The 22,895-nt window shown below is 42.0% G+C and overlaps 1 protein-coding gene across 1 annotated transcript; it reads left to right on the forward strand.

Annotated features, from left to right (window-relative positions):
- The first annotated feature begins 2,370 nt into the window (after positions 1-2,370).
- On the forward strand, positions 2,371-20,683 carry LOC123396377 (mitochondrial pyruvate carrier 1-like). Its single transcript, XM_045091333.1, has 5 exons — positions 2,371-2,856; positions 7,377-7,396; positions 13,880-13,913; positions 13,994-14,129; positions 20,647-20,683. The coding sequence occupies exons 1-5, from the start codon at positions 2,760-2,762 to the stop codon at positions 20,681-20,683; spliced, it is 324 nt and encodes a 107-aa protein (XP_044947268.1). The 5' UTR covers positions 2,371-2,759.
- Positions 20,684-22,895: the final 2,212 nt, after the last annotated feature.

Raw genomic sequence — 22,895 nt, forward strand, 5'->3', positions numbered from 1 at the left:
TCGTCGGCTGCACAGTTCAATTTCAGTCCAATTTGTTTTTGATGATTCATTTAGTTTTTAAAAATTTCAAAATTTTCAAACACTAGTTTCAAATTTAACATGTTATAAATAGAAATTGCACGGAAAAATGTGTACATTCTAAATATGTTGTTATCTTGCATGTTAATCGTTTTTAAAATTATGTATATCTTGCATCCTTTATTAGTACTTTTCTTTTCTATAAATAAATGTATATATATATATATATATATATATATATATATATATATATATATATATATATATATATATAACACCCCTTCTTCATACGTCGCTTAGAAGCATACTTTCGTTTGTCATTTTGTTCGTCCGTTATATATAAATAAAGACAGAAAAGGAAAAAATGTCTTTCATTCGGCTTTGATTTTTTTTCCCGGCTCATTGGCCGAACGTCTCGCACATAAGCAATGGGCTCGGCCCTCCACCACGGTGCAATTGTGCATTTTGCTGCGGAAGTCGGCACATGGCCATTGTGCGATGAAGAATTCTATAATAGTTACTTTGTCCAATCAGTACCACTAAAGATACGGCTTATCTACGTGTGTTATGCCCGAAGTTTCTCAATTATGCGCCTCTTTATAGTGATTGGAGCACATAATTTTGTAGCAAATCAATATACCAAAGCACATATGTTCCAGACATTTTCCTTTTTGAGTTTTCAAAAAAAATTAATGCTTATTTTTTAACATTTTGTTACATCCCACCATCATTTGTTTACATAATTATTATTATAGATAAACATGATTATTCATGCTTTATTTGTTGTTTTTAGTTCACTGTGATTTGCAACCAGTTATTAATTTTTTTTCCTAAGCCTGTAAAGTTCTACAGATTGTAATATTGAGAATACGTTTTCAATAGCTATTTTATCTGGACATGGGTGGGTGATCTGTTGAAATAGAGGAACTCTGTGTGAGAGAGGGTCCTGAGTCATTTTTAGACGTGTATGGTTTTTCTTTTCTTTTTTTGATTTGGTCATGTCGCGTGATATTTTTTGATCCCGTTGTAACGTATGAGCATGTTCGCTAGTTTATATAAAGTAGACGTTCGTTTGTGTTCGATGGTTCAAGTTGATTAAAAAGAAAAAGGAAATCTCGGACCTCTCGTTGCCGGCCCCCACAAGTGGCTGCTAAAGGTTATCGAACGAATCCATTGTTTATGTCAGTTACCCAAGTCATTTTTCGACACGGGACATGTGGTTAGCAAAATTTTAAAAAAAAAATGTTCGACACATCAACCGTCGGGTTGGTCTCCATTTCAGTTAAAAAATACTCCCTCCGTTCGTAAATATAAGTCTTTTTGGAATTTGCACTAAAAAACTACATACAAATGTATATAGACATATTTTAAAGTAAAATTCACTCATTTTACTTTGTATGTAGTCCATTAGTGAAAACTCTAAAAAGACTTATATTTAGGAACGGAGGAAGTACTAACAAAACAATTAACTATGGGCAACGCTTTGCGCCGGCGTGCCCCAGCTGTACGCGGGTCGCATCAGTCAGATCTTCATGCAGCAATTTTTTTTCGATGCAACGAATTTCATCCACGATGTAGTAATTTCGTTAACGGTTGCAACAAGAAAAAAGTTGTAGCCAAAAAAACATCTGCGTGATCGTAGAAAAAAACGAAGCTAATGATGCGTGGTACCAAAACAAAAAAAGGTTGTAGCAAAACAAGAAAAGAGTTGTAGCAAAACGATCCAGTGAACTTGGGTTGTAACTCTGTAGAACGTGTATGTAACTTTTTTAGTGAACGGTTGCACAAAAAATGATATCGGTTGTAGGAAAAATATTACAATTATAGCAAAAAAACAAAAAACACCGGTTGTAACGAAAAAACCGGCAAAGTCAATGTTGCAACCAAACATGAATGCAACTTTTTTAATGAAAAGATGTAACAAATAAAAAACGCTAGTAGCAAACTTAAATATTAGTTACAGCAAATTTACACGGAATAAAAGTTGCAAGCTCTGACCAGCGAAGCGCGTGCGCGCGAAAAATGTTGCATGCCCGCGCGAGACAGCGAGCCACCAGCGCGTTGGTTTCGCCGGCGCGCCTAAGAAAAACGTTTGACATTAACTAAGCCGTCCAGGTCACTGTTGAGAGCAAATCCACCCACGCCAAGCCTCGGTTAGGCATGTCGATATGCCTCAATTACACGGACTGAGTGATTCAAATGCTCCATCCAACCATTGTCGTTACGTGCACGGCCCGGCGGCAATACGAACGTACCATGATAGCAAGCCGTCTTGCGCCAATGCGTGAACGGGTGAACAGGCTTCACAGAAAAGAACGTGAAAAACAAGATAAAAAAGGATGTGCCGTGGATTAGCCTCTGCGCCTGCTCTTGTGGTTGTGGTAGGAACAAGAGTGTGCTCACCTTTTACAGTTAGAGTATTCGAGTTGGCCGCCCATGCTAGCTAGGAGATCATGTGATGGACCTGCGCGCGCAAGTGCATGAGTGGGACACTGTGCCTACTCCGTTGAATCATCTTCTTGTTTGTGCCGCCCCCACCCACCCCCCACAAGCTCGGAAGCTCCCCCGCTCGGCCGTCTCCACGGGTCAACTAGCGCACATACGCCAGATGTCTGCTCGCTCTGTATTTTGCAGGCGAGCTTAATGGCTGCTGCCGCAGCCGAACTCGATTCGGTGCTGACCATCATGCTGATGAACAGGTGGCTGTAGCTGCAGAGGAGGCGAGGTTCTCCGGCTCCGCCATGGCGACGGCGTTCAAGGCCTTCTTCAACAGCCCCGTCGCCCCCAAGACCACGCATTTCTGGGGACCCGTCAGCAACTGGGGGCTTCATCCTCGCGGTACAAGCTCCACGATTCTCTCTCTACCTGGTTTATCCATCTAGCGTTGCCAAATTAACCCAGCCTGTGCTGTTGGCTGATCGCAACCACGAGAGTGCTGTAATTTCCTAGTAATGTCTTTTGACACCGGATGCAGTTTTGTGATGATCGTCTATAGTATACACGGGGAATTTCTCTCTTATTCTCTCCATTTTAAATTGATCGTACTTACAGCTTTACTTAAAAAATTCTTAAGTTTGACTCGGTCTAGAAAAAAGTAATAACACGTCAAATTAATCATCTTGCAATAATGATGTTCTCTTCGGTTAGGCGAACCATTGATCAGTTTTTTTGTTTTTTTTAAGGAAATATGCTTGCACTCAAATCACGAAATAATATAAAGTTCTTGACCCGTACAAACACACCCTAACACACTCATAAGAAACCAGAAATACAAAGAGCAATCTAAAATAAGCAACAAAACATGAGGATCTTTGAAGCTCTCTATGATCATTTCCGAATCTTGCGAAAAGACACCTGCAACACAACAATCTATAACCATATCCAAGCAAGTCATTATCATCAATCACGACACAATCATCGTCGCGTTGCTTCCTATTCCTTCGCACCGACGCTAAAAGGAAATGGACACATATGCATCCAACACTCCTGTACCAGCCTTCGTCATATGTGGCTTTGAGTACCGTTATATGTGTCCCTTCTAGATGGAAGAGAACTAGGATCCGGTTCCTGCACTGCGGCCGGGCCAATGGTCCGGCCAAAGCAGGACGTCTCTCCAACAACAGCACAAAGCAAGAGGAAGAAACAACAACGAAAAATCATACCGATGAGAAGGATGAAGAATACACGTCTCCACACAACCCCTTCCCATCCGAAGACCCAACCGGCCAGTGCCAGTTGACATCCACACACCATAGCACGCGTCCTCCACGAGATCCGGAGATCCCAACCCCGCTGGCCCCTGACCCGAGAAAACTTATTCAGGCGAGACGTCGCCACAACGGCATCTCCATCAATCCTATCCTTACTGCACCAAACGCAGATCCGAGGTTCCCCCCCCCCGCCACCGGAGCGGCCGACAGAGGGAGAGGGAACCGGCTGCAGCGCCGGTGGCGCGAAGGTCCGCCCCGCTCACCTGCTATGCACGTGATGCTATTTCCGGGAGAGCGGTTCCCAGCGGTTCTAACCATTAATCAGATCGTCAAACTTGCAGGTAGGACATGATTTGTGCATAACCTATTAAAGCATGGTTACTAATACAATCAACAACTGACAAAGTTACCATACTGTCCATATCAATCAAATAACTTACTCGTTCTATAGTTAGGCATACTTGCATGTTACATGACAAGTGTGGTCCATTTTTTCTCTCTCACATAGGATGTTGAAGCCTATATTATAGCGGCTATAAATTCGCAGCCCGCTTCTTTTCTCTCTCTCCTCCAGCTGATAATAATTTGATGTGACATGTCTTATAACTCTCCTGCATCATCATCTTATTGTACTTGTTCAAAATTACTCGTTGCATTTTTATTTAATTTTATACTTACATATTATTTTTGGAACCCATGAATTTCACTCATTCATATGCCTGTTGTATGTTTGTTACTCATGGAGATAATTCATTAATTTGTTAGTTATTATCGTTAGAAAAACGTTGTACCTGAAGCATAATCTCTTTCTAGGATGTCCGTGAGACCGTGTAAATGAAAAACCTTTTCAAGTCCCCTCCCCTCCTCTAATTCAATTATCCACTGATTGTTATTTTATCTCCAGGGTATGGCTGACATCACTACAAGAAACTTGTTAATCCATGACAGATATGTCATGACGTTCCTAGAATCCGTCACAGATTCTGACAATCTACTGAAGTCTGTCGCTATTACCGTCACCGATTTGTAGGCCGCGACTGGACGAAGACACATCGGGCTCTTGCTGACGGATGTCGATCCACCGTCACGGATAGTGTCACGAATCGACCAAGTGGGCTTTCCCGACCCTAGAGTTTTTTTGTTATACACCATTCAGATCGTCACGGATTGTGCTCCTCCTCATGTGGCATACATGCCCTTTCCTTGGCCCATATTTTGCTCAAAAGAAAACAGAGAAAACTTATCCCGATTCTCAGATCCTCCGGATCCCATCAGCCGTCGCCGTTGCCATCGCCAGTGCCACCGACGACTGACCGGGCCTCCAGATCCGGCGGGGTGGTCCGTCTCGGCGCCATCCTCGGGATCCCGTCGGCCTCCCGCCTCGTCGCCGCCCGGCCGTGCTGTGCTGACGGGCGAGTCTCCACCAGCCATTGCCGCTCCAACGATCCAGCCACTCGTCCGCCATTGCCGCACATACAAGCCAGCCGTTGCCTGCAGTTGCTGCACAGAAGACTCTTTCGTTCTTCCCCACATCAACTTCAACCAGGAGCGAGAGGTACGTGAGAGACATGGTCAGCTATATTTTTTTACTATTGCAGTAGTTCCCGTATGTAGGAGAGAACTCACCATCATATAAAAAATTAGAAGTATTGTAGCAGTTCCCTTATGTGTATTGAAATTAAGGAAAATCCATTCAACTGGAAATGGCCAAATGGATGGTGTTCGCTCTTACAGATCAAAATTATGAGACAAAAACATAGAGTAAGCCGAAGTTAATTAATGTTATACTTAAGCAGATGGTTATAGCTTTTGGACAATATTTACTATACATATGTGATAACCCTCATGATGTGTTCCAAGTTGATGCATAAGAAAACAGAGAGGAGGTTTGCTCCTGCTTCATAAGCTATGAACTGAAGCCTACCGATGGCACTCAGAATCCTTTTTAATGTCGAATAATCAGTGAAATATAGTCAAGTGGTGTATGTTCCTTTGTCACAGAAAAATGAATATTATTTTCATGAATTGTTCAGCATAGTGCCAAACAGTATAATTTTAGTTCTGAACTTATTTTAGTTTTCTATACCATACACATTAATTTGATGGCAGGGTAAACTTTTGACTGAGTTGATTATTTTTCTGCAATGCAGATGGATAGACATTGGATTCATGGTACTTTATTTTCCCGTGAGTACATCGAAGGTGTCAAAGAATTTATGAACTTCATTCAAGAGAAATTCAGCGAGGATGATAAAATTCTCTGCCCATGTAGAAAATGCCTTAATCATACGTACCAGCATCAGACCGTTGCGCACACGCACATATTGACGTATGTCATGGAAAGTACATACACTCGCTGGATCTATCACGGAGAAGACTTCGATGTAGATGTTATTGAACATCCTGTTGATGTGCATGACATGGAGGATGGTGAGAATGGCGCTGGCCGATTTGAAGAGATGTTTGAAGACCTCCGCACAGCAGTAGAACAAGCTCAAAGTGAAACTGAAAATCAAGAAGCTAACAATGGTGCAAACCCTTCTGAGAACGAGTCTTTTTTGAAGAATGTGATGAAGGAGGCAAAACGGCAGCTTTATCATGATCGTACCAAGTTTTCAAGGTTCTCCTTTCTGGTAAAGCTTCTTCACTTGAAGTCATGCCATAGGATCCCGAATAGTGCATTTACTGAAATTTTGAAGTTGTTAGCTGAAGCATTCCCAAAACCCAATACTCTTCTCAAATCGTATAAGGAAGCAAAGAATCTTCTAAAGGAATTCAGACTTGGGTACGAGCCTATACATGTGGGCTTCAATAATTGCATTTTGTTCCGAAAGCAATATGCTAATCATGACAACTGCCCAGTTTGTGGCTTATCAAGGTGGAAAGACCCTGCTAGAAGGAAGATTCCACAAAAAGTGTTGAGGCATTTTCCATTGGTGCCTAGGCGAAGGAGGATGTTTCTTTCCAAAAAAGGTGCTGAAGACGCATAATGGCATAAGCTAAAGAGGCAGCCCAGTGAGAATGAATTGAGTGTTCCAGCCCGACGGTAACACATGGAAAAATTTTGATGAAAAATTTCCAGAATTTGCAAAAGATGCCAGAAATTTTAGGCTTGGCATTGCCACTAATGGGTTCAACCCTTTTGGAAATTTCAAACACAACATATAGTATGTGGCCTGTATTTGTTATACCATATAACCTTCCACCTTGGGCATGCATGGATCAGTCAAATTTCATGATGGCTTTGTTGATTCCAGGTCCCAAATCACCTGGCAAGCACTTCGATGTCTTTCTACAACCATTTGTAGAAGGTTTACTTGAGCTCTGGGAGGGTGTGCGTACATATGATGCTCTTAGTGGAAAAATGTTTGATCTTCATGCTGCAGTTCTATGGTGCATTCACGATTACCCAGCTCTGAGCACTCTTTCAGGGCGTACCACAAGAGGCTATTATGCATGTATTCATTGTGACAAACACCCTCTTTCTTATAGCCTAAGGAGTAAAATTGGTTATATTGGTCACTATCGTTTCCTTCCAAGGGGTCATCATTTGCGGAGAAACAATGAATTTTTTGGTCTTCATGAAAGAAATGATGAGCCAGGTAAATTCTCCGAGGAAGAGTTGCAAGCAGAATTGGAGAAGGTTAGACCTGGGAGACAACAAGAAAGTAGGAAAAGGAAGCGTTCTGACTTGGGCAGCAAGAAGGATCATGTGCCAATTTGGAGCCGGAGGGTTTGTTTGTGGGATTTGAAGTATTGGGCAAAGTTGAAGCTGAGACACAATCTTGATGTCATGCACATTGAGAAAAATATATGTGAAAACCTCATTGGGACAATTCTGAATTTGGAGGGTAAGACAAAGGACACACTTAATGCTAGGATTGATCTCAAATATTTGAATATTAAAGAGGAGTTGCAATTGAGGAAGGAAGGAAACTTATATGTGATGCCTCCTGCCCGATATACCTTATCTAAAGAACAAGTGATTGCATTTTGTCAATTTTTACGAGAGTTAAAGTTTCCGGATGGGTTTGCTTCTAACATATCAAGATGCACAAGTGCAGATGGAACCAAGGTGCAAGGCCTAAAAATACATGATTGTCATATTCTTCTGCAAAGAATCATACCTGCCGGCATGAGAGGATTTTTGGACAGTGATATATATGAAGCAATAGCTGAGTTAGGCAAGTTTTTCAGGGAATTGTGCAGCAAACTCTTAATAGGGATGTCTTGGGTGAAATGAAGAAGGAAATCCCTGTAATTTTGTGCAAGCTTGAGAAAGTTTTCCCGCCTGCATTCTTTGATGTGATGGTGCACCTTGCCGTACATTTACGTGAAGAGGCACTGCTCCGAGGTCCCGTACAATATGGGTGGATGTACCTAGTTGAAAGAAGGCTATATACTTTAAAGCGTTATGTGAGGAATAGGGCGCGACCAGAAGGTTCGATTGCCGAGGCATATATTGCGGATGAATGCCTAGCATTTTGCTCCAAGTACATGGATGATGTTGAAACACTATCTAATCAGAAACCAAGAAATGTAGTATTTTCAGATCAAGAAGCCTATGGTGTTGATGTTTTTGGGCATGGAGTTAATTTTACTTCAGGATATGAATATGAATATGTGCATGAGAAAAAAGAATTTGACGAGATGGTGTGGTATGTGTTGAACAATTGTGATCAAGCTAAGAAATATATCGAGTATGTTGTCACATCTCAGACTTGTGTATGTTGCATTTGTGTTGTACATAAGTGATCTTGAGACTAATTTATTTTATTTTACAGTATGTTCATAGATGAGTTAAAGAGAAAACGGTTGCCGGACAGTGATAAAGAGCTTCAACAAATATATCAGACATGGTTCAGGAACTATGTAAGTTTTCATTCACATCCAGTTATAATGTTTGGTTGTCAAATTGAACTACAAATTCTAATGGATGTGTTTGTGTGTTGTTGCAGATGATGAGATTGCCGGATGAGGGTGTTGAAGAGGTAGATGAAGATCTCTTTGCCTTGGCATGTGGTCCTGATCGGAGAGTCCGGAAATTCCCATCGTGCATAGTGAATGGGATTCGATTTAGCACTCTTGACCGTGATAGCAACAAGAGGACACAGAACAGTGGAGTCATGACCGAAGGTGAACATGACCGTAAAATCATAGATTTCTATGGAACCTTGAAAGAGATCATTCAGTTAGATTATAACTTAGAAGATAGGTCAGTTGTTTTGTTTAAATGTGATTGGTTTAAACTTGATGGAAAGAAGACTGAACTTAGAAATGATGGTTTTTTCAAAAGCATACATGTTGGAAGTTGGTGGTACAAGGACGATTCTTTGATTCTGGCTACTCAGGCTAGTAAGGTCTTTTATTTGCCAGACACGAAGTATGGGAAAAATTGGCAAGTTGTGCAAACATTCGACCATAGGCATCTGTTCAATATTAGTGACACTGAGGGTGTTCCTTTTAGTGGTCCTGCATATCAAGAGGAGGAGTGTTGTGAAAAAGAGGGTAGGAGAACATCAGTTTACGACCTTACATCTGAGAAGCCTTTGCATAGACATGATGAGCAAGGCATAATTTTTGAAGCTGATGTAGTTGCCCGCTTGATGAAAGAAAAAACTACAAAAGTGTATGAAGGTGGCAATGAAGATGAAGAAGATGATACATGTGTGGAGTATTGCAGTGAAAACGAAGAAGGTGCCACAATGGATGTCGACAACGATGACGAGTAGATGTTTGAATGTAGAAGGTACTATCTTCATTCTTCTTCTAGTGAATGACTACAGTTTAAATGCACTTATAATTTGAAATATTCGATAGTACCTGCTGTTTGAAATTATAGTTTAAAATTATCTATGTACCTGCTGTTTGCATATGTGATTCTGATCATTTTAGACCTTTGTGAAGGCACCCCAAGCTAGCCAACAGTTGTGGCCGTGTAAACTGATTTTCATCCAAGCAGTGTACATATCTTTAGCCATTAATGTCTAGCCATTAATTATCTATAGTACAATTTTCTGTTGAAGTTGAAGTTGAGGCTCAGAGAGAGAGAGAGAGAGAGAGAAGACAGGAATATCGTGTTAATTTCCTTGTGTTCAATTCATTCTCCCCTTCTATGATTTTGTTCATTTTGTTTTGACTGATTGAATGTTTGAGTTTGCAGCGTGTTCATGACGCTGTGCTGTTTCTGCTGCTACGAGACCTGCGAGTGCTGCCTCGAGTGCCTCTGCTGCTGCTACAACTAGTCCATGGCTGCCATGGACGGAGGCCGCAAGGCGCAGTGGAGACCCACCCTGCCTCCGCCGCCTTTCACAATAAGCATATGTGTCTAGTGTCTTAGCTCGATGAGAGGAACTGTACCAGATGTTGCTACTATAATACCATTTGTCTCGGACAAGACTATTACTGTAATCATCCATCATGGTTCATGTTGCATTTCAATTTAATTTAGCATCAGGTTCAGGCTCTCACCTCCTTCTACATTTTGCTTGCCTACCTGAAATTATCTCAAGCCTTAAATGATCATTTTTTTGTTGTTGTGGCTGATATATGCTCGTTGGGCAGATTAACTGCCATACCAACCACCGTAAGGTAAACGGTTCAGCAGACTGCACGCACATATGCTGGTTGGGCAGATTAACTATCATATTTCTTAGTTCAGCAGACTGCACGCACATATGCTGGTTGGGCAGATTAACTATGATTTTTGGAGAAGACAGTTTTGGTCTGGGCGGCAGGGGGTAAAGCCAGCAAAAAAGTGTGGTCAGTGCAGCACGTTGGAAAAAATGTTCTACTAGTCATTTCCTTTTGCTTTTTATTTGAAAGAATACATATCCGTTTCTCACCACGGATGAGTCCTTTCGTTTTGCACTATGTTATTGTACTGCGTGCTGAAGACTAATGTAACCATGTCGCCAGGTGCAGGACCACAAGATATTTCTTTGAGCTTAGTTCTTGTTTGCAAGGGGGAATTCGAGCGGTATGTTAATTACCTAGTTCCTAGCTCAAGGTTATAGTCGAGTATTCAGTACGTACTACAGGGTGAAATCAGCCTAGTAGTAAGCCGAATGTATTGAGGCAAAAAAAATTAAGAGCCTAAGTGAAAAACAGAGCCGCGTGATCCCAACTACCCAAGTAGCTTTATCCACCTCCCCTAACCCCACCGCACGACCAGACCTCACTCGCAAATCGCCAAATCCACTACTCTTCCTCCCCTCCTCTTCCTCCCACCGTCAGGTCCCGAATCCCCTTCCTCTCCCACGGTCGGCCACAGATTCACCTCCTCCACCTCCACCGCAACTTCCCTCCCTCTTCCACCTCCACCCAGAGCACAAATCACCTTCCTCCCCTTCCCCATACTCTCCCACTACTGGCCAGGACCCTCTCCCCTACCTACCATCCGCCTACCCAAACCCTAGAATATTGGGCCGCCGCCAGCAGACCGCGACACTGCCCAGCACGACTCCTCTTGCTCCTCCGCCTCCACCCCCGGTCACTACCCCACCCCAACTACCGGTCAAGACCCCCCCCTCCGCTCCACCAAACCCTAACAAGTCATCGCCGACACCACACAGCGCTGCTTCAAGGACCTCTCTAGCACCACACTGATGGGGAAGAAGACTGCAGCAAAGAGACCCCGAGGACGCACCAGTGGTACAGTCTTCTTAACCCATCCCACACATGCCTATTTCTTATTCATGCGTATGTATGTCGAATGGATGTGTGGTAAAAGCATTTTTCTTGTGCTTGATTTCAATTGCTAGTGTTACTTGTTCATTAGAGTTATGGTTGTACCTATGAAATAAGGGTCTTGCGCTGGCAAGTGTAGATTTGGGTCACATATTGTTGCAAATTTAACTACAAGAATAGTAATTTTTTATTAGGTACAGATTATACACATAGTAATCAATATTCATGTCTTTACTTAGAACCGCCGGTGAATCCTTTGGAAGAGTTGCGCATCAAAACATGCATAAGGAACAATTCAATGTTACAAGCACTCGGAATTCCTGCACTATCAACATTATTTGCAGCTAAAACTGTCATTTCACCTGAAAAAACACTCAAGCATAGTAGAGATGATTCTGAAGCTGAGTACCATCCTAATGAGGACAATACCAGTGAAGGAGAGTCATCTGATGATAGTTTAGAAGATGAAACAGAAGCTCTGTAGTCCACACCTGCTGCTAGCTTAAACTCTAAGGTGCTAATTTCCTATCTAGTCATTCATTTCTTATATATGTTGCTTGTTTGCCATTACAAAAGAACTGCATTACAGTTTGTTGATTGAACCATGTTTTCATATCTATCAGGGCTGTAAGAAGACTAGTCAGAAAATTAGTAAGAAAAGATCTCCTGCCATGCCTCTTGGTGGAGTCAAGCCTCGACCTCATAAGAGAGTTCATGCGGACCTCCCAACTAATTCACGAGTCACAAGGTCGAAGAAAGCTATATTACAAGATGTTGAAGGCACGTTCCTTATTGTTATTATCATATCATGTCCTTGTTTTTCAGTACTGAATTGCTAGCCTAGTCTATTAGCTCTGATTGCATGATTAGCATACTCTCACCGGGTGACTTTTTCTAAAAAGGTGATGACCCTGCTAATTGTGATGATGAAAACTGGATTGCCAATGGAGCTGATGTCATTGCCCATCATGATGAGAACAATGAGATGGCAAACGAAGCTGGTGGAAGTGCCCAACCAAATCAACAAACCCAACCAAACAACAACTCCGAAGGCATGTTATATTCTCAAGGACAACTACATGCTTATGGTCTAATCTGAAATCATGTTTTTAGTTTTCTCTTCTTGTATCTTTGTTGATTATATTGCCTTGTTGAGATATGCTCGAATCGTGTCTTTCATTCAAGCTATCCGTGCATTTGTAACAATGAGAAACACACCAACATGCCAGATAACCTGTGCACTGCAATACGTGTTAATAACTATGAAACAATGTTCGCCATTTATTAGTACACTTGTATGCTTAGTAATTGCGGTTGAATTGTATCCATTCCTGATTTTACCTTCTTTGTAGGTCCAAAATCTTATGAGGGGCCAAGGGAAAGGGTCCCCAATTTTGGAAAAGGCCCAGAAAGGATCACTCGACGTCGGCAGGCTAAACTGCCGCTTGTCATTCCAGAAGGAAAGTTAAGGCCGGTGCCATCTCTTCTTGCTGCAAAGTTTGCAACTGAATGCAATGTCATAGTCAGACACCATTTGCCTGTGTTTAAGCGATGGAAGGATTACAAGGATGATCATGGAAATGTGCGAGATGGGATCTTGAGGAACTTTATAGGCAAAGTTGGTGTAAGTACATAGTCCATGCCTTTCTCCCTTAAAAGGCTAGCAACCTATCAAATTTGTGCTACTTTGTCAATTATGTGCAATCAAGATTCTTACACATGTTTTTTCATCCAACTAGAACAAGTTTCAGATGGATATAGCTGATTTGTCAGTTAGGAAGGCTTGTACAGAAATGTCGAAAATCACGACTCGCCAACAATGACACATGCTCAAAAAAGAATTTTTTGATCCTCACCCACTCCATCTGGTGACAAGAACTTCTCCTGTCCCCTTAATGACGGATGAGCAGTGGAATGAGCTGGTGGAAAGCTGGAAGGATCCCAAAAATATGGTATGTTTCTTCCTGTAGACCAATCTCTCACCTTCTACATGTTAATCTAGAAATTGTACCTTACATGTATTCATTCTCTTGATGTAGGGGCTGGTCTGCTTGTTGGACACAGAAATGACTATCGTCAGGCCCAAAGAAATGGGCCAACCAATTGCACTGCAAATGGGCTCAAAAGCCTTGACGGCCTAAAACGTATGGCCCAATGGTATGCACGTTGTTGCCACGTCAGATCCACGTCATGTAAATCCATGACGGAACAGTCCGTCATAGACAAAGCGGGCCACGGGCGGGCCGAACGGGTTTTGGGGCTCATCGGTGACGGAATAATACCGTCATTATTGGTGACGGAAATACAAATCCATCAAGGATTGTCGGGCGCGCAAATTATGACGCTATATAGGTGACGGATTCCGAGATCGTCACACCTTACAATCGTCGACAAATTTTTGCTCTTCCGTCATGGTCGTTGACTGTCACATATTAACAACTTTCTTGTAGTGCATGAACAAGCCACCTGAACTGATATCCGGCAGAATGACCGCAGGTTGACAAGTCACGAATCTTAGATATAGTTTGATGAACATCTTCAATTTAATTTTTAATGACTATGATTGTGTTGTGCAGTAATGTGTGTGTATTCTGGCCTATTCATGAGGTTCGCATGGGTGGTACGGCCCCGTAACTACTTTCTTATGGCAACTCGTGCCTCCAACGAAAGCGTTCAACTCTACCAGTTATCTTGCTATGCGAGAGTTCAAGGGTAAGGCCTCTGATGTGAACTTTTTTTCTTATCATGGTACTACTATATTAGCTTATTGTCCATACAAAAATCACTACAAGAAATATGCTCATACATGACGTTCTTTCAGATGTCGTTGATGAATTCGTCATAAATCTATGACGATTTCATCCGAGATTGTCGTAAGCCGTTTGAGGGGATCAAATCTACATATAAATTACGACGATGTGAGTCAAAAAAGTCATAACCACATAAGTTGAGATCGTCATAACTTTTACGACGATTATAAAAATGTCGTAACATGTTCTAACTATGTTGACATGTCACTCATGAGTCCATTCTATCCCACCTCAGCCTAGTTTGTGAAGCAACCTCATCCTAGCTTGATTTTTGCAAATATTTTGGAGTATCTATGAAGAAGTAGATACTTTTCTACCTAAAAAATATTTTTGGAAAAAATAAATAGCAAACTATAATGCATCTACAGTTCAAATTTGACCCATTTCCAACTGAATTGAGGAAAACTTGTCTTTTTCACGAGAGGTGGATAACTTTTTTTGACACCCAACCATTTGGTCAATTGTACATTAAATATGCCTAGTATTTTAGAAAAATGATTTGGTCCAATTTCGCATCAAATATATGGTAGGTCCTTCACAAAAAAACTCATTTTAAGCATTCGAAAAATGGAAAATGAGGTTAATATCTTAAATGTTTACCGTGAATAAGAGGATAAAAACTACTCCCTCCGTAAAATAATGTAAGAGCGTTTAGATCACTATTCTAGTGATGCAAACACTTTTAAAATAGTTTATAGAGGGATATAAAAGAAACAAAAAACAAAATTATATAAGCTTAACTATGATTGGTGAAATTAGTTGTGGGATGGATCGATGACATGGCAAACATCTGTCCATCCATCCATCCATCCGTCCGTCCATCATCCTAGCCCTCCTCTCATCCTCTCTCTCTTTGGCAGAAACCCCCTCTCTCTGAGCGCACCCGAACCCTAGCCCGCTCCTCGATCCAAATCCGTTGCAGTCGCCTCCCACCGTGACTCCCTCTCCCCTCACAGCCGGTCTGCACCCTCCTTCTCCCCCACCCGATCCAGATCCCTTGTAGACTCCTCCCACTTTGGCTTATGGGTGCTCTCCAGCCCACCCATGGCTTCCGTGGCGGCGACATCCGCCCTCCGCTCCCTGGCGGCACGTGCCAGGGCCCCCGCCCCGGCCCCGACCGGACGCCGCATGTCCTCCTCCGCCCACGACGACGCAGGTCATGGGCATAAAAAATATCATTACCACCAGACCGGACGCCGAGCCACCGACGAAGCACGGCTCCTCAGTCCCCACCCCACCACCCCACCTTGCCCCGCAGCGCAGCGTAGCGGCCGTCCCACCATCCGCCCTCGGCGCGGAGGCGATGGCGGACGGGTCTTCGTCGTCATCGTGGGGCCCGAGCCCTGCGGCGGTGACGGCGCTGGTGGCGCTGCTTGGGCTCGGCGTCGCGGCCTACATCATCGGCCCGCCGCTCTACTGGCACGTCGCCGAGGCGCTCGGTCGCTCGCCGTGGGCCTGCCACGCGTGCGCCTACGACTGCGATGCGCTCCCGCTGCCCCAGCTCCCCGAAGGTACCCCTCTTGCTATCGGTGCCCCCCTGGCCCGACCTACTCGCTCACATCTCCCCACCGCAATTCCTTTATGTCTGTGCTTTCGTTCAATGTGCTTGTAGCCACTGGCTATCGCGTTCTACTATGGACGAGACACGATAGGGTTGGGAATAGGCTACGAACTTGGCATGATATATTAAATTAGGAGATCTGTGGATTTTGATCGGGGCGTTCTAACCTGTGAATTCAAAATCGTAACATGCGAGCATAGATTAGCTTACTCCGTATGTTCAATGCATATGCATCAGATTTATATATGTCTGTCCTTGCCATGGCTGATTGATTATAGCCTTAGGGATGCTTCAAGTTTGGGGTGGGTGGGACAAAGGTGTTCTCACTTATTCAGAAGTCAAGACATTGGTTCAGGTTGTAGTCGAGTAATTATGTTTCCAGTTATTCGGAAGTCAGAACATTGGTTCAGGTTGTAGCCGAGCAATCATATATGGTCACTGGACAAGATATGTTGAATGTATAACACGCCATGGTAATGAACAACGATGACAAAGTTGTCATCAGTGCTTCAAGAAACATGAACGCACTCTCGTCGGCACACTAAATTCAGCCTAATATCCGGTCTATGCAGGAGACAAAGAAGATGAGAGGGAGAGAAGGAATGTAAGGAGGGAAGAAGAGAGTGGAAAGAGGAGTGGGAGTCACCGACCGAGCGTCGGTCTGCGTTGGTGGGTCGGGCACACTTGGATCACTCACTTTCTTCGTCCCCTCCTCACCCCTTGCAGCCGCTCTCCCGTGTCCTGCCTGCTGCCACTGCGTCGACGCTCTCTCAACCTTTCATTACCATGGCGTGTTATACATTACCTTTACTGTCACGCATGCAAACCTTTAAAAAACATCATTACCAGTCTGTGGATTTGCGTTCCTTTTTAACTGGCAAGCTCCTAATCGTTGTTGCTGTGTAGTGGCCGTAGATGAGAACAACTTCTTCATTCAAATATCCTATTGCACACTGAATTAGTCCAATGTATGCATTTACACCTCTTTTCAACTATGTGATACAACAGAAGTCGAGCCTTCATGAATGAATTCTCTGTTTTGCTGCATGATTTCAGTTATCTTTCTTCAGACATGGCTTGTTTACATGACTGACTGAGGTTTTGTTGGTTATCTTCAGAAATAGTATAGCAATGTTCCTCATATCAAGCTGGTGCAGTACAAGGGGCAGCAGAACTGGGTTAATGTCCCTTGGGAGCATCTGGTCTTTCCAGGAGGCGGAACTCAGATCAAGCATGGTGCTCTGCATTACATTGATTTCATTCAGGAGGTAACGCTCGTCCTCAAGTTGATAAGTTCGGTGCCTTTGCGTTGTGAAAAAACAAGTGCAACAATTTATATAGAATAAGTTGCTCTAGGCATGCTATCTATGGTCACATAATGCAAATGATTCATTGAGTAGGTGCCGTGCACACATTTCTGTAGAACTAAATTGTACGTAATAGGATCATTCTTTCCTTGTGAAAAAAGGATAATACGCTGGATTTAGGAATTCATTGTAGTTAAAACTTAAAACGGAAAGGTGCCATAGCACCCGGGTCTCCCGACACCCGTTTATCTGGTGCGTCCAGTTTTTTCAAAGATTCGAGCTGAGGACTAGACAACAGCAGGTCATTTGCGTCTGCATGTTAATTAAAAAGTTGTTTTACATAGCAGAACAGGGTCGGTCCTAGGCTGCAGGAGACAGAGTAGGTGTGACAGCATCGTGGTAGCCTGACACGAAGGTCAGGCCCTGCTGGCTGCTGTAGTCTATTTTTTCTGACACAATACTAGTCACAAGTGAGGCCAGGTCACTTGATTAGTCACATGTGAGTAGGAGAGAGAGAGAGAGAGGAGAAAAGAGAGATAGAGAGAGGTGGTGCTTTTTCTCAACGTGAGATAGAAAGAAGTAATGATAGCAGAAAAAAGAAAAGTGAGGAGAAAGAAAGTTTGAGGGGAAAACTATTCATCAGTGTTCTATCGTGGTAACAGATTTCTAAGGTTATTTCGTGGGGTTTGACTTTGTGGTACTGTATTCCTGTTAAATAAATCATGGTAAGGTGAAACTTTATGCTCATCACTGTACCACTGTGCAATCATCGTGGACTTTGTTGTCTACTATTGGAGTCATGAGCCCAATACGTAGATGGCTAGAAGGCCTAGATGTAGCCATGTCAGATCAACAATGTATATGCAGCTTACTGTTTGCGTCCCGCAAATCACAGGAGAGCTGCAAGTGGTGGTCCAAATCTCGAAAGTACTCAAACTGACATGAACGGTTCGATAGTGGGGTGTCGGGACACCCGGGAGCTAAAAATCCAGTCTGAACTTAAAACTGAAGTTCTTTATTTGACATTCTAATGCTACTACACATGCAAAGAAAGAAGTGGCATGGGGAAAACGGACCCGTGTAGTTCTAGATGTTTGCTGTGGCGTTGCTAGCTTTGGAGGATATCTATTTGAGAGAGATGCGCTTGCGATGTCGTTTGCACCTAAAGATGAGCATGAAGCTCACGTGCAGTTTTACCTTCATTGTACCCTATATATTTTCTTTGGAATTTTAGGGCCATCCTAATTATTTGGATAGTTAGGGCCATCCTAATTATTTCGAATTTTACGGCATTCTAAATTATTTGGAATAGTTTGTCAGCATTGCTAGATATGAATCCAATATGCATCAGTTGTAATATTTCTAGAACCATGTCATCACCACATATTTTAACTCAAATGAATATATAATTAAATTCAGATCCTTGTTAAGATATGGATACGTGCAAGTTATGCTTTTGCAGTACTTAATAAGTTAACAAAAATAATGTATTCGACAATTCCTTCAAGCTTTTCCTTAAAAAAATTGGATTTGATTAAATTGAAAAGATAGCTAAATGTTTCAGTTCAATAGTTCTAAATGTCGCATGTTTGGTAATCATGGGGAGATGTTTGATTGTGATCAATGCTGCAGCTAATTGTCACAGGACTCTTTGTCTTCTTGGATTCCTTTCTGTCTTTGCTCACCATTATGCCTGCGAGAATTGTGATGACAGTTTGGCGAGTGCTGAAAACCAGGTGGGTTCACGATGATGATGTAAACTTGATGATTTACACATTGTTGGCATGCTAGTTAAGTGTCTGATTATGTGATTGCTATCATCCATTGCGAGTATTAGTCTAGTTGGTAGGTCGTACCTTTTCTATTTTTAAAGTGGCAGACATTTATGATAGCCATGACTTTACCAGCGGGAGAAATCCTGTTAAATTATTTACATTCATGCTGCACGAAGTGCTTGTAGCGTTGAGTGATTTTTCATTTGTTTACCTATATTTGCCATTTTATTGTACACACTACACATCGTTCTTCCACAGTTTATTATTTTGTGAGGATGTGTTGCAAGTTTTGTTCAACTCAGCTGAGGGATTGTCAACGTGTTCAACTGACATGGTTACATTCGAACTGTTGCGGTTCCTTTTGGATGGAGCTATTGCTGTCCTCGCATTTGATATCCTTGGCTCTAAACTATGTTGTCTTACTTTTACATGCCTTTGTTTAATTTATTACATTCTACAAGTTTGATGTGTCAGAATTCGCTAATTCAAAGGAAAACTATGTAGCCCACACTAATATGTAGCACCGAGCTGATTATAAGCTCACCGTAAAGATATGGTAGTCATCGTGTAATGTTAGTTTTAGTTCGAATCACAGTGACTTGAGTTTTATCTAACATAAGTTCGTCCAGCTTTCAGTTAGATTGTAAGTTTATAATGATACGTCTAATGTTTTTTGTTTTGTCTTGACATCTAGTATAATGGATATATTTTGTGATTTGAAGTTACTGATCTGTGCTCCGGTGTAATATTACGGTCTAATTTTTTTTGTTTTGTCTTTTTTTCTCTTGCTAGGGAAGTGGTGACAAGATGTCGATGATGCCTACTTGGGACATTCAAATCAAAACAACATAATTGTTTTGAACCTATGTCTCATCTTAGAGTGGAACGAACTCCATTGTTAGCAGATGTGTCATTGTTCTATTGTGCAATTCTGTTCGTTCTTGCTATATTCCTGTGTAAGAAAATGTATTCATGAGATGACTTATTGTGTTATGTAAACCTGAGAGATGTATTATGTGATGTTATATGATGGATTTAATTCGATTTGGAGTTTTCTTGATTCGAATATGAAATAGTGTTGGATTTAATTGGACAAATAATTAGGTTGAAAAGGCCCAACAAATAGAAATGAAACCAAGTTGTGGAACAAAAATTTGCTGAATTCAAAAATCAAAAAATGCCAAAATTGAAACTGGACCAAATGTATTTCGGCATTAAAAGGCCAGGGCCCAAATTATAATGATAAAAAAGAATTGATTTTTTTTACTAAAGTGGCTGTAAATAGGCTAAGGCCCAAAAAAAAGCCCAATAAAAAAAAGCCCAAAAAAATAAAACTAGCCCTTGTGATCAACTGAAATGGGTTGGGCTGATTTCAACCATGATGTTTTGATTTCGTCGTAATTTTGCCACGTAGGACTGCCACGTAGGACTGGGTTTGATTGCCAACGACGATTTAGGATCGTCGTAAAGGTTACGATGATCCAGGAATCATCGTAAAAGTTACGATGATTTTGATCAAAACATCGCTGCTGTTCATTTGTGATGCTCCGTTTTCGACGCTTGGTTTTTCGTCGTGAGATCGTCGTAAATTAAAAACCGTGACGATGTAGCGATAAAAAAATAGCATCGTGTATTAGCATATTCCTTGTAGTGAATCGTCATTTCAAACATGGTTATCATTTTCTTGTTTGTTGCGTACTCGTCAAATGCTAACATGACACTTAATTAATGCAAGAATAGACTGACAATATAGATGTTTGGACTTGGATTTTGCAGTTACCTAGAGAAGAAAGAGGATAAGGACCAACAATAACGATGCCCAACGAATATTACAGACACTTGTTATGTAACGAAAATTGGTTTCTGGTAATTTGTAATGCTTGTAATTGTACAATTTACATATTAATTATACTATGGGAATAGACCAAAGAGCGATATCCTTTGTCATAAGAGGAATTTGAAGGACGTCAATGCGCATCATCTGCCCATGCCGCACCTGATAGTTGTAGGCACCATACTATAGTTACTTTGCATCTATCACACTAGCCGGAGGCCGTCCAATATGGTGCACGGAGGTCGTCCGATGTATTAATCAATCCCACACAAGATTTGTTGAGTTGGATTGTTAATTGACTATTTTATGATTTATTCCTCCTTCGACCAGACTATGATAACATGTCCATCTATTCATTGCGTTAAAACCAATGTTACATCATTCAGCAAGAGAGGGATGAGTTCGCCAGGAGGCTTATCAAGGAAACCGTTACAAGAAGGGACTTTAGAAAACTTAGTTAATTCATGTGCAACGGTATTAGCTTCTCTAGGACACTGCACAAATCAAGTAAAAGGGAATTCACATGCCAGAGCCAGTACAAGCAGACAAGTATTGAGGCCAATTCCAGCTAAGCTAGCCTCAGTTAGGCATGTTGATCTGCCACAGTTACATGCTGCGAGAAATTCAAATGTACCAATCAACCATTTCCGGTTAAGTGATCGACCAAAAAGAAAATCCGGAGGCGATACAAACATAAGCCCAATAGCGAACTCTTTGCCAATGCGTGAACTAGTGAGCAGACATCACATAAACGAAACGAAAGCATCTAAAACTGGACTTAGCAAATCCGTTATGTCAGACATTATTCACACTCCTTATATTTGAACCCTCAAATCCATGAAATACATGTACATGGATCATATAGCACAAATTATTCACAATTCAATAATGCAAAAAATGAAGACAAACTAAAGTTCAACAATCTGAACATGTCAAAATGAACTTCAACGTCTGAACCATAGTTGGACAACGTGATGGATCACTCACTTGACGCCACCCCTGCCATGTTCGTTTTCTCATATTCTTTACCGGTGTTGATCTCTTCCTTTCTCTCCCAAGACACTTCTTGCCTTCTGCATCCAAAAAGCTTACCTCTATCAACATTATCCTCAGATTTTTGGTGCCTCGAGCAACTCGCAATCTTTCCTTTGCAATATTTATTGATCCAAAAGTTCGAGCCTGCTTGAGGTCCCACTCGAGACACACCTCTTTCTTCTCCAACTCTATATTCTTCCCCTAAACTTGCAACTTATGGTTCACCGTTTTTCTGTTGGAAATATAGGCGATTTACCATGTGATTTTACTAGCAGAAAAAGTAGATAAATCACGACTATCATAGTAATTATAAGACAAGTCAAGCGACCATATAGAGAATAGGCAAGTAGCATGGTGAATAAGAACGGGACATATTTAGAACATAAACTAGAACAAGAAGTTATGGCAGGAACTCAAACAAAAAGAACACGAACACGTACTGAGTTGCAGCAACAGTGGGATTGGCATTAACGTCGTCACCGGTGATATTGTCGAAGAGGTTGTTGACGTCGGGGAAGAAGTCGTTGTCTGGGAAGTGGTCGTCGGCATACGTGGTGTCCGTGATGAAGAAGCCAGTCGTCACACAGAGCGATCCCCAAAAACCTTATCATCCTTCTCCCGTACAGGACTCAAAGAGGCGGTGTTTCGGAGGCCTACTGTCCTAGCCTGCGGTGAATGCATCAAGACGAGATGGGAAAGAACCTAGCAGCAGCTCAGAGATTGGAACTCAATGGCTTGACAAAGATGATGTTCTCATGTGTCTCTGCAGCGTTCATATTTAATCTCCACTACAACAAAACATTTCAGCTCCCGAGCGACCTTTCGTATACCAGTCATGCGTGGCAAAAATTTAGTCGTCATCTCATTCCCGCAACCCATGGCATGGCACATCGTGACGAGGCGAGGCAGGCGGCGGAGGAGGATGAGCGCGTGTGTATGTGTCTCTTGTTCTCATGCTCATGCATGTGAGAAAACATCCTCCCTTATAAGGAGGTCCAACTCCTACCAAAATAGCAATGTGGGACTAAAATTTAGTTCCATCTCTTGCCTTGCATGAATGGGCTAAGTGGGCCTCTAGAATTTATTAGGAATACTGAAAATGGTGATTGGGATGGCCCATATAGATTAAATTCCAACAATCCCCCACTAGAGACTT

The sequence above is a fragment of the Hordeum vulgare genome, chromosome 1H, assembly GCF_904849725.1.
Source record: "Hordeum vulgare subsp. vulgare chromosome 1H, MorexV3_pseudomolecules_assembly, whole genome shotgun sequence".
NCBI classification, from domain to species: Eukaryota; Viridiplantae; Streptophyta; class Magnoliopsida; order Poales; family Poaceae; genus Hordeum; species Hordeum vulgare.

What these genes read in the sequence shown, in the direction of transcription:
- LOC123396377 (XM_045091333.1), top strand. Translation starts at nt 2,760, where the DNA reads ATGGCGACGGCGTTCAAGGCCTTCTTCAACAGCCCCGTCGCCCCCAAG. An exon ending in ACCTGGGAGACAACAAGAAA is followed by an intron (nt 7,397 to 13,879) that starts GTAGGAAAAGGA and finishes TGCATGAACAAG; the next exon opens with CCACCTGAACTGATATCCGG. An exon ending in TGCTATGCGAGAGTTCAAGG is followed by an intron (nt 14,130 to 20,646) that starts GTAAGGCCTCTG and finishes TGGATTTTGCAG; the next exon opens with TTACCTAGAGAAGAAAGAGG.